Source organism: Erinaceus europaeus, chromosome 18, assembly GCF_950295315.1.
Source record: "Erinaceus europaeus chromosome 18, mEriEur2.1, whole genome shotgun sequence".
Lineage (NCBI taxonomy): Eukaryota > Metazoa > Chordata > Mammalia > Eulipotyphla > Erinaceidae > Erinaceus > Erinaceus europaeus.
The window spans coordinates 61,769,131-61,783,736 of record NC_080179.1 but is presented as its reverse complement, the minus strand read 5'-3'; the positions used below and the strand labels follow the sequence as shown (position 1 = coordinate 61,783,736).

Here is a 14,606-nt window from a genome sequence, read left to right as displayed (position 1 = left end):
GGAAGAGAGACAGAGAGACATCTGCAGCACTGCTTCACCACTTGAAAAGCTTTCCCCCTACAGATGGGGACCAGGACTCAAACCTGGGTCCTTGCGCATTGTAATATGCATGCTCAATCAGGTAGGCCACCACCCGGCCCCTGTTTAATTTTCATATTGCTACATAGCTGTCAATTTTCATTATTTCTAACATTTCCCTTTGCTTAGAATAAAAACAGATGTTCTTTGTGTGAACACCATAGGTTTTCTTAAACTAGAAGTCAATAATATCCTTTGCCATTCTGTTTGCTTTCTGGGGATCACATTTTGAAGTTTCTCCTAATTCCATTAAGACTTGTTTAGTGAAAGCTGTCAAAATACCTCTCTTGAACAGTGTGCTTGTTATCTCAGAGGCAGGACTCAGGCTTTAGCCTGGCCCCACAACATTAGAACAAGCTTTGTTGCTGTAGTGTCTTCCCTTTTCTCTATCTCTGTCTGGAAAATCCGATTCAAAGCACTGAAGGCTCAGCAACAAAAAAATAATAAAAATAAAATAAAATAAAACAATAGAGTTGTTCAGTGAGATTTCAGTGAAAAGAGAGTATTTTTACATATATTTTCAGTCCTTCATCACTGACTGGAATTACTTTTAAGCATTTTTACTTATTTATCCATTTATTTATTCTCTTTTGTTGCCCTTGTTGTTTTATTGTTGTAGTTACTATTGTTGTTGTTGTTGTCGGATAGGACAGAGATAAATGGAGAGATGGGGAAGACAAGAAAGGGCAGAGAAAGACATCCGCAGACCTGCTTCACTGCTTGTGAAGCGACTCCCCTATAGGTGGGTAGCCGGGGCTCGAACCTGGATCCTTATGGAATTACTTTTTTTTCAGAAGCACTTACCTTAGCAATCACTGTATTTTGAAAATGTTCTTATATTGTTAAAAAAAAAAACCTTACTTATTTACTTACTTTAAGGTACAAGAGACAAAGACAAACAGACCAGACCACTGCTCAGTTCTGACATGTAACTCTTGTACTCTCATACACTACGCTACCTCCCTGATATTTAATAATCAACATTATATGTGTTTGTGTTACATGATTATTAGCATCTATTAGTTCCACAGCGAGAAACCAGTGAAGATAAAATGATGAGAAATGTTTCCTTATTTTCTTTCAAAATTTGATGTATTTGATAAGAAAGACTGAGCATAGACCTATTCTAGCATATGCAGTGCTCTGGGCATGATATGGAGCCTAACACACTCAAGTCCTACATTCTAGTTATGAAAAACTTTCCCAACTCTAAGAATTCTTAGGTATTATTTTATATTTAACATACCTCAGTACTGACAAAACCAAAAGCTAAATCATTTTGAAGAAATAAGATATTCCCTAGATTTGAATCTTTTGTCAATTACCATAATTCTTTCTGAACTTAAATTCCATCTCTTTTCACTTTAATTCCATTTCTCTCTTAGCTTCTGTTGATTGTTATCTTCTGATTACTGGCCAAGATGCAATTGGGGTAAAATAATAAAACCCTTTTTTTTTCCCTTTTGTACTTACAGCAATCAGCTCTCAATGAAAAGAATGGTTACTCTTTACTGTAACAAGTTAATATTAAAAATCAAGATGTTCTTTGTAAGATTTTTCGACTTCAAAATCTGTACTCATAACTAAATGCATATATCTTTAGAGTTTTTGTACAAAAAAATGATAATACTTACCTACAATGTCTGTCATAAGACCTAAAATTGTCTCGTCTCCAGTAATCCAAGGTCGTTTTCCCACTTCATGACCATAAGCTCCCCTGAAATTGAAAAGGGAAGTGATCAAGTTTAGACTCTGTGTGTGTGATTTTTTGAAAGATAAACCTTAGCAACTGGATATTTATTACTGATTCTTTGTAATGCTTGAATAGCTAATTGAGAGGATGTTTTTTTTTTAAACCAAAATTAAAACTTGAGAGCCTTATTTTTTAACTTGTGATTTTTGAAGTGACTTCCATTGAGTATGAGTATGGGTAAAGGAAGTGAACTTTAGGGTAGTTGATTGTTGTTAAAATTTCGGGGGCTCCAGCCGGCCCGGCTAGCTTCACGGGCGGGTAACAGAGACGACCAGAGACATACGGCTGGGCAGGGAAGCTGTATTTTTTTATTCAGGAACAACGATTCATAAACTAAGACAAACTAATCACCAAACAGAACTCTGCTGTCTCTTTGTGGCAGCACAAGCACTCTCTCTTACTCTGCAACTCTGGAACCCTCCAACTCTGGAACTCTGAAACTCTTCAACTGTGGAACTCTCTTACTCTAACTCTCAAACTCTGGCACTCAGGAACCCTGGAACTCTGGTGGGGTTCCTTCGGGGCGGGGCCAAGCGGCCCGCGAAATTTAACTGGGCTGATCCAATTCTCTTGGCAGGGGAGAACTAGAACCCAATGTAAAGCATACAACAGTTGATCATATCCTATTTAATAGATTCTCTCTATTTTTGGCCTAAGATGTTATTTATTTGTATTTTTATTTTGCAATCTTCAACACTACTGATAATTCTAATTGTGTACCTGTAACATATAGTGTGTGTGCGTGTGCGTGTGCGTGTGTGTGTGCGTGTGTGTGTGTGTGTGTGTGTGTATGCCTCCAGGGTTATCACTAGAGTTCAGTGCTGTCACTATGAATCCACTGGTCCTGGAGGCTACATTTATTATTATTATTATTATTATTATTATTGGGTAGGACAGAGAGAAATAGAGAGAGGAGAAGATAGAGAGGGAGAGGGAAAGACACCAGCAGGCCTGCTTTACCGCTTGTGATGTGACTCCCCCCTCGCAGGTAGGGTACTGGAGACTTGAACCAGGATCTTTATGTGGGGCCTTGAGCTACAAACTATGTGCACTTAACCTGGTGCACTACAGCCCATCCTCCCCCCCATATAGTGGTATTTATATCAATATATACTTAATATCCTTATGAAGCTAAATACTAAAATAATTGTAAACTGAATTTTGAAATAGAGTTACAATCCATAAATTAAATAGACGCTTTCAAGATATAATTATACTCAAAATGACATTTTAAGTACATAGTGAAGCTTGGCAAAAATCAGAGCCAGCAGTAGATTTTGACCTACTTTCTAGCAATTGCATCTATTATCCTTCAACTCAATTTTATAATTAAGTGTTAAAGTAATAATAATGTAAGAACACAAAATATGGGGAGTTGGGTGGTAGTGCAGCGGGTTAAGTGCACATGGCGCAAAGCACAAGAACCGGTAAGAATCCCAGTTGGAGCCCCTGGCTCCCCACAGGGAGTCACTTCACAGGCGATGAGGCAGGTCTGCAGGTGTCTATCTTTCTCTCCCTCTCTCTGTCTTCCCCTTCTCTCTCCATTTCTCTCTGTCCTATCTAACAATGACATCAATAACAGCAAGAATAATAACTACAACAAAAGGGAAAATAAATATTTTTTTAAAAAAGAACACAAAATATGAAAAGGTTCTAATTTCTAGAAGTTTTCATCAAATGAAGAAATCAAATATATTTGAAAAATAAAGAATTTAAACAATGGATCATGAGTGAAGTAACATTATGTGCCCGGATTTGAATCCATCCTGGGGAATTTAGTAAGCTGGCTATGGTGAGCTGGTGAACCTGAGTTGAGGGGAGTATGCTAGCTGAACACCCCAAATTATGCTTCTATGTGTTTTTGTCTTGTTTTGCCTCCAGGGTTATCGCTGGGGTTTTATGACTGCACTATGAATCCGCTTTCTTTCTATAGCGGCCATTTTTCCCTATTTTGTTGTTGATATTATTTTTGTTGTTGGACAGGACAGAGAGAAATCAAAAAAGGAAGAGGAGACAGAGAGGGGAGAGAAAGACACTTGGAGACCTGCTTTAGCGCTTATGAAGTGTCTGTCGCTCATGCATGGGGAGCCGGGGGCTCAAACAGGGATTCTTACAGGGGTCCTTGCGCTTCCTGCCACGTGTGCCAAACCCGGTGCGCTAATGCCAGCCTCCCTCCTCTGTGTTTCAATGATTATCTTGAGTGATAGACACTTGAATAAACGATGATGGAAGCATTTTCTGAGCTCTCCCATTGTTAGAAGAAATTTGACTTCTATAAATTGCCTGCATAGAGTTTTATTTTATTTTTTAGAAGACTTTATCTTATAATTTATCTTTATTATTTTAAAATTATCTTTACTTATTTATTGAATAGAGACAGCCAGGATATGAGAAGGAGGGCGATATAGAGGGACAGAGACAGAGAGATATCAGCAGCCCTGCTTCACCACTTGCAAAACTTTCCCCCTGCAGGTGGGGACCTGGGGTTCAAACCTGGGTTCTTGCACACTGTAATGTGTGTGTCAGTCAGCTATACCATCCAACCTCCCTGAATGGAGTTTTATCAAGCAAACCATTTGACTCTTGTAACAGGAAAGGAGAGTAGAATAAACATCACACCTAGACAAACTGGCAAAAACTGTCCGAATTCCTACTGTTTTTCTAAAAGCCTATTCATGCTTCTGTAAAATGATTTGTTCTTCACCCAGATACTGATTTCCTACCTCCCAGATCCTACTAAAGTGGTATTTAATCCTGAATCCTAAGTCATTTTGAGGTGTTACTCATATTCTTCGAAAGGATTTAAAGTAGATGAACTGAGATTCCTGGAGGTGTGGCTATGGAGTAGCTGCTGAGTCTTCTTGCCCTGCCAGTCAACTAGGAAAAGCAATGAAAACCACGTGAAAACTCAATACAGCATCTCCAGGATTTCTTCTGAAACTCTCCAAGCCACAGGTGAGTGACGAGAGGAGACTTGTAGCTTATGCGCAAAAATTGGTGAGGGAGAGATTCCTGGGACTAAAAGGCCATGCTCAAGGCTGGGGTCTCCAAACCGCGAGGGTGACAGCTGACCCACTGTACTTCCGGGTCCTAGTTAAAGAAACAACTATTAGAAAGAGAGAGAGAGAGAGAGAGAGAGAGAGAGAGAGAGAGAGAGAGAGAGAGGAGAGAGAGAGAGAGAGAGAGAGAAATGGAAATAATGGGGGGAAAAAAGGAAATCACCTTAGTTACAGGTACAGACCTGTGGCTTGTGGAAAGGAAAGGGGTGAGGGAGCGATTCCTGGGACTAAAAAGTTGTGCTCAGGGATAGCTGGCACCAAACTGGGAGACTGGCTACTTAGGCGTCCCACTTCCAGGTCCAACTTTAAGCAACACAAAACTGTTAAAAAGAAAAAAGAAAAAAAAAAACAAAGCACCTAAAACCTCACCAATTTACACCTATGACTTCTTGAGATTCCAATATTGCTGCCCCACAGAGGTTGGAACAGAGGCAAGGAGGCCCTATATTAACCTCACAGACACTACCTGGCCTGGTGACTCAGATAAAACCTCCCCTCCCCATCAAAATATATAAACGGGGAAATTGAACATTTAGCCACAGCGCCTCCTGCTGGCACAACAAGCTACATTATATGCAAACACAGAAATACACAGCAATGACAGAAACCCCATACGACCAAACAGACACATTTATAAGAAAACTGAAATAGAGTTCAGAAAATTCATTAAGGAATATAGTCAAGAAAATGAAGTCAAGATTCAAAAACTCAGATGATCAGTATTAGAATAGCACCAGGAATACAATAATAAGGAAAAACATACAGGAAAGGGGAGAGTAAAATAGTAAGAGCTACACAGTCCAATGTTGGTGAACCAAGGACAACTTTAAAAAGACTCTTGTAAATATTGTAAGTTATATACAATATTCTTGATAACCACAAAACAAAATATAGCACTAAGACAAATAGGGAATATATATACAGTAGGGAGGACCATTATAGAAAACCATCCACATAAATCAGCAAACCAAAACAAACAGGAAAAAAGTCAGCCTGGTAACATCCGTGTTCAGTGCAGAAGTCATTACAGAAGCCAGACCTTCCACATTCTGCACCCTGCAAAGTATTTTGGCTCATATTCCCAGAGGAATAAAGAATAGGAAAACTTCTAATGGAGAGGGGTGGGACAGGGAATTCTGGTGGTGGGAATTGTGTGTTGTACCCTTTGTATCCTGCAATCTTCTTAGTCATTATTAAATCACGGAAAAAAAAAACCCGAGTATTTTTCATCTTTTTATTTTATTTATTATTGACTAGAGACAGAGACATTGGGGGAGGGGAAAATAGGGAAAGAGACAGATAACTGCAGTCCTACTTCACCACATCTAAAGCTTTCCCCTTGCAGCTGGGGTCCAGAAGTTTGAACCTGGGTCCTTGCACACTGTAATGTGTGCTTTTAACCAGGTGCACCACTGCTTGACCCCCTTTTTCAGATTTGTACCAATTCTGTATAGGTGTTTGATATCAGTTACTTATCTAATGTGTAATGTACAAATATATTCTCCCAGGGTGGCACACTGGATTAAGAGCACATAATATAAAGTATAAGGACCCACTCAAGTATCCTGGTTTGCGTCCTGGGTTCTCCTCCTGCAGGGGGTAGCTTTACAAGTATGAAGCAGGTCTGTCCCACAGAAACATGAACAAATGCTCTATTTCACTTATCATTAGAGAAATGAAAGTTACATATATTCCATGAATACTACTCTGCAATTTTTTTAAAAGATGATACTGTGTCTTTTAAGACAAAATAGATGTAACTGGAGGTGATTATACTTAGCACAGTAAGTAAATGATGAAAAATAACTACCAGATACTTTCACTAATATGTGGAATCTAGATATTTAATTTACATGAACTTGTGAAAAAAATAAAAATAAAATAAAAACAGAAGCAAGCAAACTTTAAGACATGTGGGAACTATGATGGTTGTCTTTGAGAGGTAGGACTGTGGGAATTCAAACTTAGGCGGTGAGTGTGGTGTGAAACTACACACTGTAATCTTACAGTCTTGTAACAAACTATTAATAACAAAAACAGCGAAAATAAATAAAGCCACTTAGATGTCTATTCATCTAGCTATCTGGATCAAACAAAAAATGGGTTAAAATATAAATATGTAGTTTTTAAAAATATTTTTATTTACATATTATTGGATTTAGACAGAAAGAAATTGAGATGGGATAGGGACACAGAATTCTGGTATTGGGAACTGTTTGGAATTATACCCCTATTATCTTACAATTTTGTAAATCAATATTAAATCACTCATAAAATTCATTAAAATAAATATCAAATAATTCTTTAAAATCATTTTTTCCTCCTCTTTATTATAGAAATGTGGGAACTGGATGAGTAAAGTCATTTTGCTGGTTTCCACCATGATTGATTTCTGTCTATCAGTGAAATCCTAAATGTTTACATATTACTTTATTTGCAGAGGTAGGATCTCACACATGCAAAATCTTATGCTCCTGGGTAGACTTGTTTTTTTTTTCTTTTTTTTCAATCAAGAGAGAACACAGCAACTTTTTTTCTGGTACTTTGGTAGACCCTTGTCCTGACAGGACACAAACCTGAGATATATTCATGTGAAAACAGGCATTCTATATATGTGTAATGAGCTGTCTTACTGTCCCAAGCACAATCAACTAACTTTTTTATTGTTCTTGTTCTTGTTGTTGTTGTTGGCTAGAACAGAGAGAAATAGAGAAAGGAGGGCATATCAGAGAGGGGGAGGAAAAAAACAGACTCCTGCAGCAGACTGGCTTCACCACTTGTGAAGCGACCCCCCTGCAGGTGGGGAGCTGGGGGCTTAAAGCCAGATCCTTACCCAGGTCCTTATGCTGGCGCCATGTGCACTTAACCCACTGCGCTACTGCCCTGCCCCTTAATCAACTAATTTAATGAGCAAACAGAGAAGGAGTCAAGTGAAAGCATCATTCCATCACTATGGTCTTGTAGGATCTAATTTTACACTTTTTTTTTTTTTTTTGGTGAAAGAACATAAATGATAATATATACGCACCAGGATTATTGTGAGGAATAAACTAACATGTGTACGAGGTTGGCATTTACTCTTATTTAATGTGATAAATTCAGAATTAAATGTAAATAGAATGCTGAATTTCTCTCCATCAGCATGTGGTGTACAGCACAATTTTAAACTAATATTTTGTTTACCACATAAACTGAGTCAACTAAAGGAAAACCAGAGAATAAACATAGACTAAAAGAACTAACAAGGAGTAGAAGGGCAATTGTTAGTTATTAGTATTCATCTTTTTATTAACAAGCCTGAAGCTTGCCTCTTTCTTGATTTTCAATATAAATGCTAAAGATAAAACTCATTATCATTAAATAATAGTTAAAGGCCGATTCTTGGATTCTTTTTTATTTTAATCACATAGAACTCCATTGCCTTCCCTGATCGCGTAATACATCTTAGAACATTTAGGCAGTTAAAGGCTATGTTCTGCCTCAGAGAATTTAATACTGCAGAATATTATGCCACCTACTTCTTACTCTGGTTGACACTGTGGTAATGGTCTTTAAGGATACAATTCTCGCACAAGGTTTTTGGCATTTCCCTCCCTTTAAAACAGCAGGCTCTATCTGCTTCTTCAGTTTGTCACTCTGCTAGCCTGAGGTAGTGAAATGCATTTAGAAAGCGCTACCCAAATAAACTCAAAATGGCCTGCCTTTAGAGAAGAGTCAACTTCGATTACAAAGTAGTTACAAGAATATACATTCGAGTTTAGAAGATTACATTGCTTTCATTTAAAATCGCTGAAAATCATTGTAGCATAGGTACTTTTTACAAATGTTGGAAAGAAAAGGAACATGGAAGTCAAAGTGTAATCACAGTGTAAATCATTACACAGGAGTCAGACATCCTGTGGCATTATCTGTGGAGTATTATTTACTCATAAAATGAAATTTCTATATATAGAATGTTCAGGTAAAAATAATGTAATGGGGTGAGACAAGGTGGTGGCACACATGGTTAAACACACACATTACATCACAGTGTACAAGGACCCAGGTTCAAGCCCCTGGTCCTCACCTGCAGGGGGAAAGGTTTATGAGTGGTGAAGCAGGGCTGCAGGTGTCACTCTCTGTTACTATCCAATAATAAATAAAATGTACTTAGGAAGTATGAGCATATATATTCAAACTGAGGTCGAGAGGACAAAATAGCAAGAGGTCCTACCATATTCAAATCAGCAAACTGCAGGACCCCACATGCCTTGCATCTCACAAGAGAGATGATATTATTTCCATCTCCAGCAAGATTGAAGAAGAGCTCGTCCAGAAGTCATTTAGGTTATTTATCTTAAATCTTCGATTCAGTAAGTATATATGAGTCTCTCCAGGAATGCTCTCTCCAATCTATTCTCACTTCTGTTGCTTATGAATAAGCCTCATTTTATTGTTTTGAACTGATAACTATTGTGGCAGTCAAAGGAAGTAAGCAAGTGACTCCCTTCTGAATTGAACTATGCTTCAACCATCCTACAAAATGGAAGTGGTGAGGATTTTAAATGCTCTCCCAAATATACAAATCATACTTAAATAACATCACACCCAGAGGGTTCAGGTCCTGGAACATTTCAGAGGAAGACCTAGTGGGGGTTGAATTGTTAATGTGGAAAACTGAGAAGTGTTACACATGTAAAACATGTACACATGCTATTGTATGTTATGTATTGTATTTTATGTATGCCATTGTATTTTATGTATTATATTTTATGTATGCTATTATATTGTATTTTACTGATGATTGTAAACCATTAATTACCCATTAAGGAAATATGTATAAAGATATATATATATAGCATCACACCTCTTTTTTTTCCTACCTGTAACCTGACTGATGATTTGCCAAACAAGATGTCAGGAAAATCTTTGTTATGTGATATACCGTGTATCTTCATTCATACTGGAGGTTGGCAGAATGTGCCACACTGAAGTTTTCCCTTTGTCATTAAGACCTTTTTGAACTGAGGGCACTCAGAAAAAACAACCAATGCATGGAGACATTTTCTCTGAATGCCTGAAGCCTGTCTAAGACAAAGCCTCCAGAAGGAATCAACTGCCATAAATCCTCATCCCTGAATGTCTACCAGTCAGAGATGATTGATCCTTTTCACAGAAGAGGGGACAAGAAATTGATATAAACCCCAGGTAAACCTGCCACAACTTACTATTCCTTCTGTGAAAAACAGACATTAGTAGAGCTATTTTAAAAATAGTTTCAGAGTTGCTGTGATGAAAAAAAAAAAAAGCTTATTTTCTGTTTGTGCTGGGCCAACCGACCTTTACACCAGATGAAACAGTAATTGTTTTAGGAGCCATTGCTTTGAGAATCCAGTACAAGAAAAAAACATCATAATTACAAAGACTGATGTGTATGAACTTTTACCAGAGGCTATAATCAGTAACTAATTGCCAAGAAGAGATAAACATGTTAATACTAATTAAATCTTTTCTTTAAATGCTTCTTTCATTTTTCTCTTTCTTTACTATAAAAATCCCAAATGTTATCATTCTCCACTCATATTTTCAATTCTTTCCAAAATTGTAATTTTATAACCCCACATGAATATTTGATTGTGTGGATCCCAGAGTGAGAAAGAGTGGGTCAAAGCAAAATATGATCACTGCTTTGTGTGTGATTGATTGGAGCCTGAGAGTTATAAACCAAGAGGCACTCAAGCTGGGTTTTGTTTCTGAGGAAGCATGAAAGAATCCAATTTAGCATGCTTCATGTGCATGCTTTTTATATCAACTCCCATGCTTCCTGATGCTGAGGAATATTAAGCTAGGAACTAGGCACAAAGATATGGGGTGAGAGTACTGCTTAACAATGTTATTTCCCAGTTTTACAAAAGATATACCTCCATACTTTATACAATCATAACAGTTGGCAGCTAGTTGCTTGATAGAACCCCTTTACCTCCAGTTACTACCCTTTACAAACCCTTACCCCCAACTTGACTATGTGTGACATATTCTCAAGTTGATAATGTTTTTCTGGCAAAAACTTGTGTCTCTTAGCTAACTGGTGTTTCCAGTGAAGAGCTGTTTGAATATTGGATTTCACAACAGTTTCAAGAAAACAATATAGAGACAAAATCTTATTTCATCCTTTTTTTTATTGCTGTAGTTATTGTTGTAATTGATGTCATTGTTGTTAGATAGGACAGAGAGAAATGGAGGAGAGGAAGACAGAGAAGGGGGAGAGAAAGATAGACACCTGCAGACCTACTTCACTGCCTGTGAAGGGACTCCCCTACAGGTGGAGGCCAGGGGGTTTGAAACGGGATCTTTCAGCTTGTCCTTGCACTTTGCGCCACGTGCACTTAAACCACTGCGCTACTGCGCAACTCCCTTAGGTGACCCTTTTATCCACAGTACACAAATCAGGCATTCAGTCAGCAGAGCTATAACTGGTGGAAAGTTTGTCTAGCATTGATTAATGAAAATTCCACCCTTGTAGTCTGTAAGGAACGTGTTTCTTTTTCAACATAAATGCATCTGGGTTTACTACACATGTCTGGGGTTTGGCCCCCAAAGCCTCAAGAGTCTACTTATGCTTTCCAGACACAAACAATAACTGTTTCACATTTCTTATTCTTATGTTATTCCTCATCAAGACTTCTTTCATTTTGGAATTAACATTTCTGTCTAGTATTCTAAAGGCCCGTTCAAGTTTTCTGAAATTATTACTCCCTTGAATGAGAGTGAGTCTTTCCCTTCTCTATCTCTATTAGAAAAATAGATATGATTTCAAACCTTATCACACTTTCAACATTTTCTGCTTATTTCCTGCCTACCATTGACTTACTTCCTGATTTCCCTCTACCTACAACCTCCAACGTTTTACCTTTAAAAGTGTTCACTTAAAAGAATGAATAGAGAAGTTGATAAGCATCACTCAGGGCAGGTTTAAATGATGGTAAAAGTAATTTTCCCTTTTTGCAAAAAAAAAAAGAAAAGCCTTTGGCTTTTTGTGGCATGCATCATGAGTGGATCCTGGATGAATTTCAGTACTATTCATTATGATCAGGACTGGGGGGGAAATGCAGTAGAGGGCTGAGGAGACAGCACAATGGTTATGCACACAAACTTTGATGTGGGGCTGGGTGTTGGCACACATAAAGGTTCCAGGTTCAATCCCCAGTACCACCATAAGCTAGAGCTCAAGAGTGCTCTAGTCTCTCCCTCTCCCTCTGTACCTTTTTTTTTTTTCATCCAGGGTTATTGCTGGAGCTCAGTGCCTGCATCTCTGTTTCTTTCTGTATCTTTCTCATTAAAAATAAATAGTGGGAGCTGGGTGGTAGTGCAGTGGGTTATACGCATGTGGCACGAAGCACAAGAACCTGGGTAAGGATCCCAGTTCGAGCCCCCAGCTCCCCACGTGCAGGGGGATCCATTCACAGGTGGTAAGCAGGTCTGCAGGTGTCTATCTTTCTCTCCCCCCATCTTCCCCTCTTCTCTCCATTTCTCTCTGCCCTATCCAACAACGACAACATCAATAATAACTACAATAAGACAAGTGCAACCAATGGGAATAAATAAATAAATCTTTAAAATAAATATGTTTTAAAATGTGCTAGAGCTTGCCATACTTTCTCCGTAAGTCCTAGAATTCCCATTTTTGTTAAATGTGCATATGAACCCAAATCCCAGACTGTTTCATGCATTTTGTCAGGTAAAGTGCTTCTGCATACTTACTGGATAAACCTGAATCTGACTTCTCTACCTCCGTTGATTAGCTTTGAGGCAGTTGAACACTAGGTTATAAATTGGTAGGAAAAAAAAAAGTTTTCTCACTAACTTGACCTTAGCTGGAAAATGTTGGGCCTTAAAGCCAGCCCCCCTGCTCTGCTTACATAATCATTGTTTTGCCTGAAATATCCCCACCACCACCACCACCACGTTATCCGCTCAGGGATTGCTAATTCAGTTAAAACCATTGCAATAGTTGCTAAGGACGCTTCCACCTTCCCAGCATGCCTTTTGCCTCTCTCCACCCCCTTTCCTACCCAATCCCATCCTGATTTGCCACTTCTGGAATTCTCCCATAAAAGCCTCTCCTGTTCCCACTTTCGCTCTCTTTGCTCTTTTCTCTTTCCAGACCCAACCCGGAGAAGGGCTGGTGGGCATAGTGGGAGGCGGTCATTTTGCTAGCTCCATGTGGCCTGAACTGCTTTGCTCACAGCCAATTCTGGGGCGTTCTCGTGAATAAAGATTTCCGCCTCCCGTTCCTGGTCTCTTCTCTCTCCCACGCAACGCAACCTGACAGAAAAGTTCAGGGTAGGATTTTAAACTAAGTATACAGAAGAAATACTGAATAGGCACATGTGAGAAAATATGTAAAGAGAAGAGTAAAATGAAGTGGAATATGTAAAGAGAAGAGCAGGATAAAATGGAACTGCAACAGTGACAGCAGTGGTCTGGCAGGACCATGGTTGGTTCAAACACTGCAATGAAAATTCAGAAAAGACAAACGAACCTCCTACCCACCCTTTTCTTAGAAGTCTTCTCTCATTTTTAATTTACACGACTTCAAGTACTAACATGTAAATCTTTCTGTGAATCATCTGTCTAATGAAAAATAAGAAGGATGTAAGCTTATGTAATTATTATCACAAGGTAACAAAATTGAAAGGTAACAAAAAGAAGAGTTAGTGTGAGCACAGCAGAAGTAATTTCCTGAAATACAACTTTAAAGTTTTGAAAATAATCAACCAGTTCTTTTCTACAGCAGAATAATCACAAGGACATGAACAAGGTAGCAAGGCATCATCTCTTCTTTTATTGTCTAAAGGATAAAAATGCACAACCTTGCAGAGTATATCCAAGAGGCAAGGACATGATTTAAAGTTCAGATTCATTCAATCTAATTCTCTGCTCTCTTTTACTTTAAGGCCAAAACTGAATATTAACCATTTTTAATAACTCCGACCCTCATTTTTTAAATACTAAACTTGCTAATTCAAAATGCTTCCATATGTGATATTTATTTTTCAATTTATGTATAATAGTTATGCATATTAAGTTTCAACAGTTTAATAAATTATATAGACTTTCAATATTCTTGCATTAAGTTGTGAACTTAGATCTTGAACCACTAAAACTAAGACCTTCACAGTGGGGCTAGGTTGTGACACATGTAGAGGAGTGTATATGTTATGCTCAATGGCATGGGTTCAATCCTAGTCCCCATTTGCAGGGAGGAAGCTTCATGAGCACTAAAACAGTGCTTCAGATCTCTCTCTCTGTCTCACTCTCCTCTCTCCTTTCGTCCTTCCTTCCCTCTTTCTCTTTCTCTCTCTCTCTCTCTCTCTCTCTCTCTCTCTCACACACACACACACACACACACACACACACACACACACACACGCTTCCCTCTCAATCTCTCTCTGTCTCTATCCAAATTAAATAAAATAGAACTATGCAGTATTAGTCAGTAGACATGGCAGTAACTACTATTAGTATAAACTAAACTTTTAAAAAGAGATTCTCCTCCAACTATGAAAGACTAGCAAAATGAAGATGGATAGAACTGTCTGGTTTTCTGAGAATTTGTCAGTATTTTCTCAGTATTCTTGTTGGGTTAGACGACATAGTCCTGACTCTTTAAGGCTTAATGAATAATAGATATATCTTAAATAGGTATTAATATTTTAAATGGATATTCTTAGTTT

The 14,606-nt window shown here is 38.2% G+C and overlaps 1 protein-coding gene across 2 annotated transcripts in view; it reads right to left on the bottom strand.

The window, feature by feature from the left end:
- Positions 1 to 14,606, bottom strand: part of KYNU (kynureninase) — a 126,244-nt gene that overhangs the window by 86,414 nt on the left and 25,224 nt on the right. For both annotated transcript variants that reach the window (XM_007539668.3, XM_016184899.2), the window contains exon 4: positions 1,713 to 1,795. In XM_007539668.3, the coding sequence (XP_007539730.2) occupies positions 1,713 to 1,795 (83 nt within the window). The remainder of the gene's footprint in view (positions 1 to 1,712; positions 1,796 to 14,606) is intronic.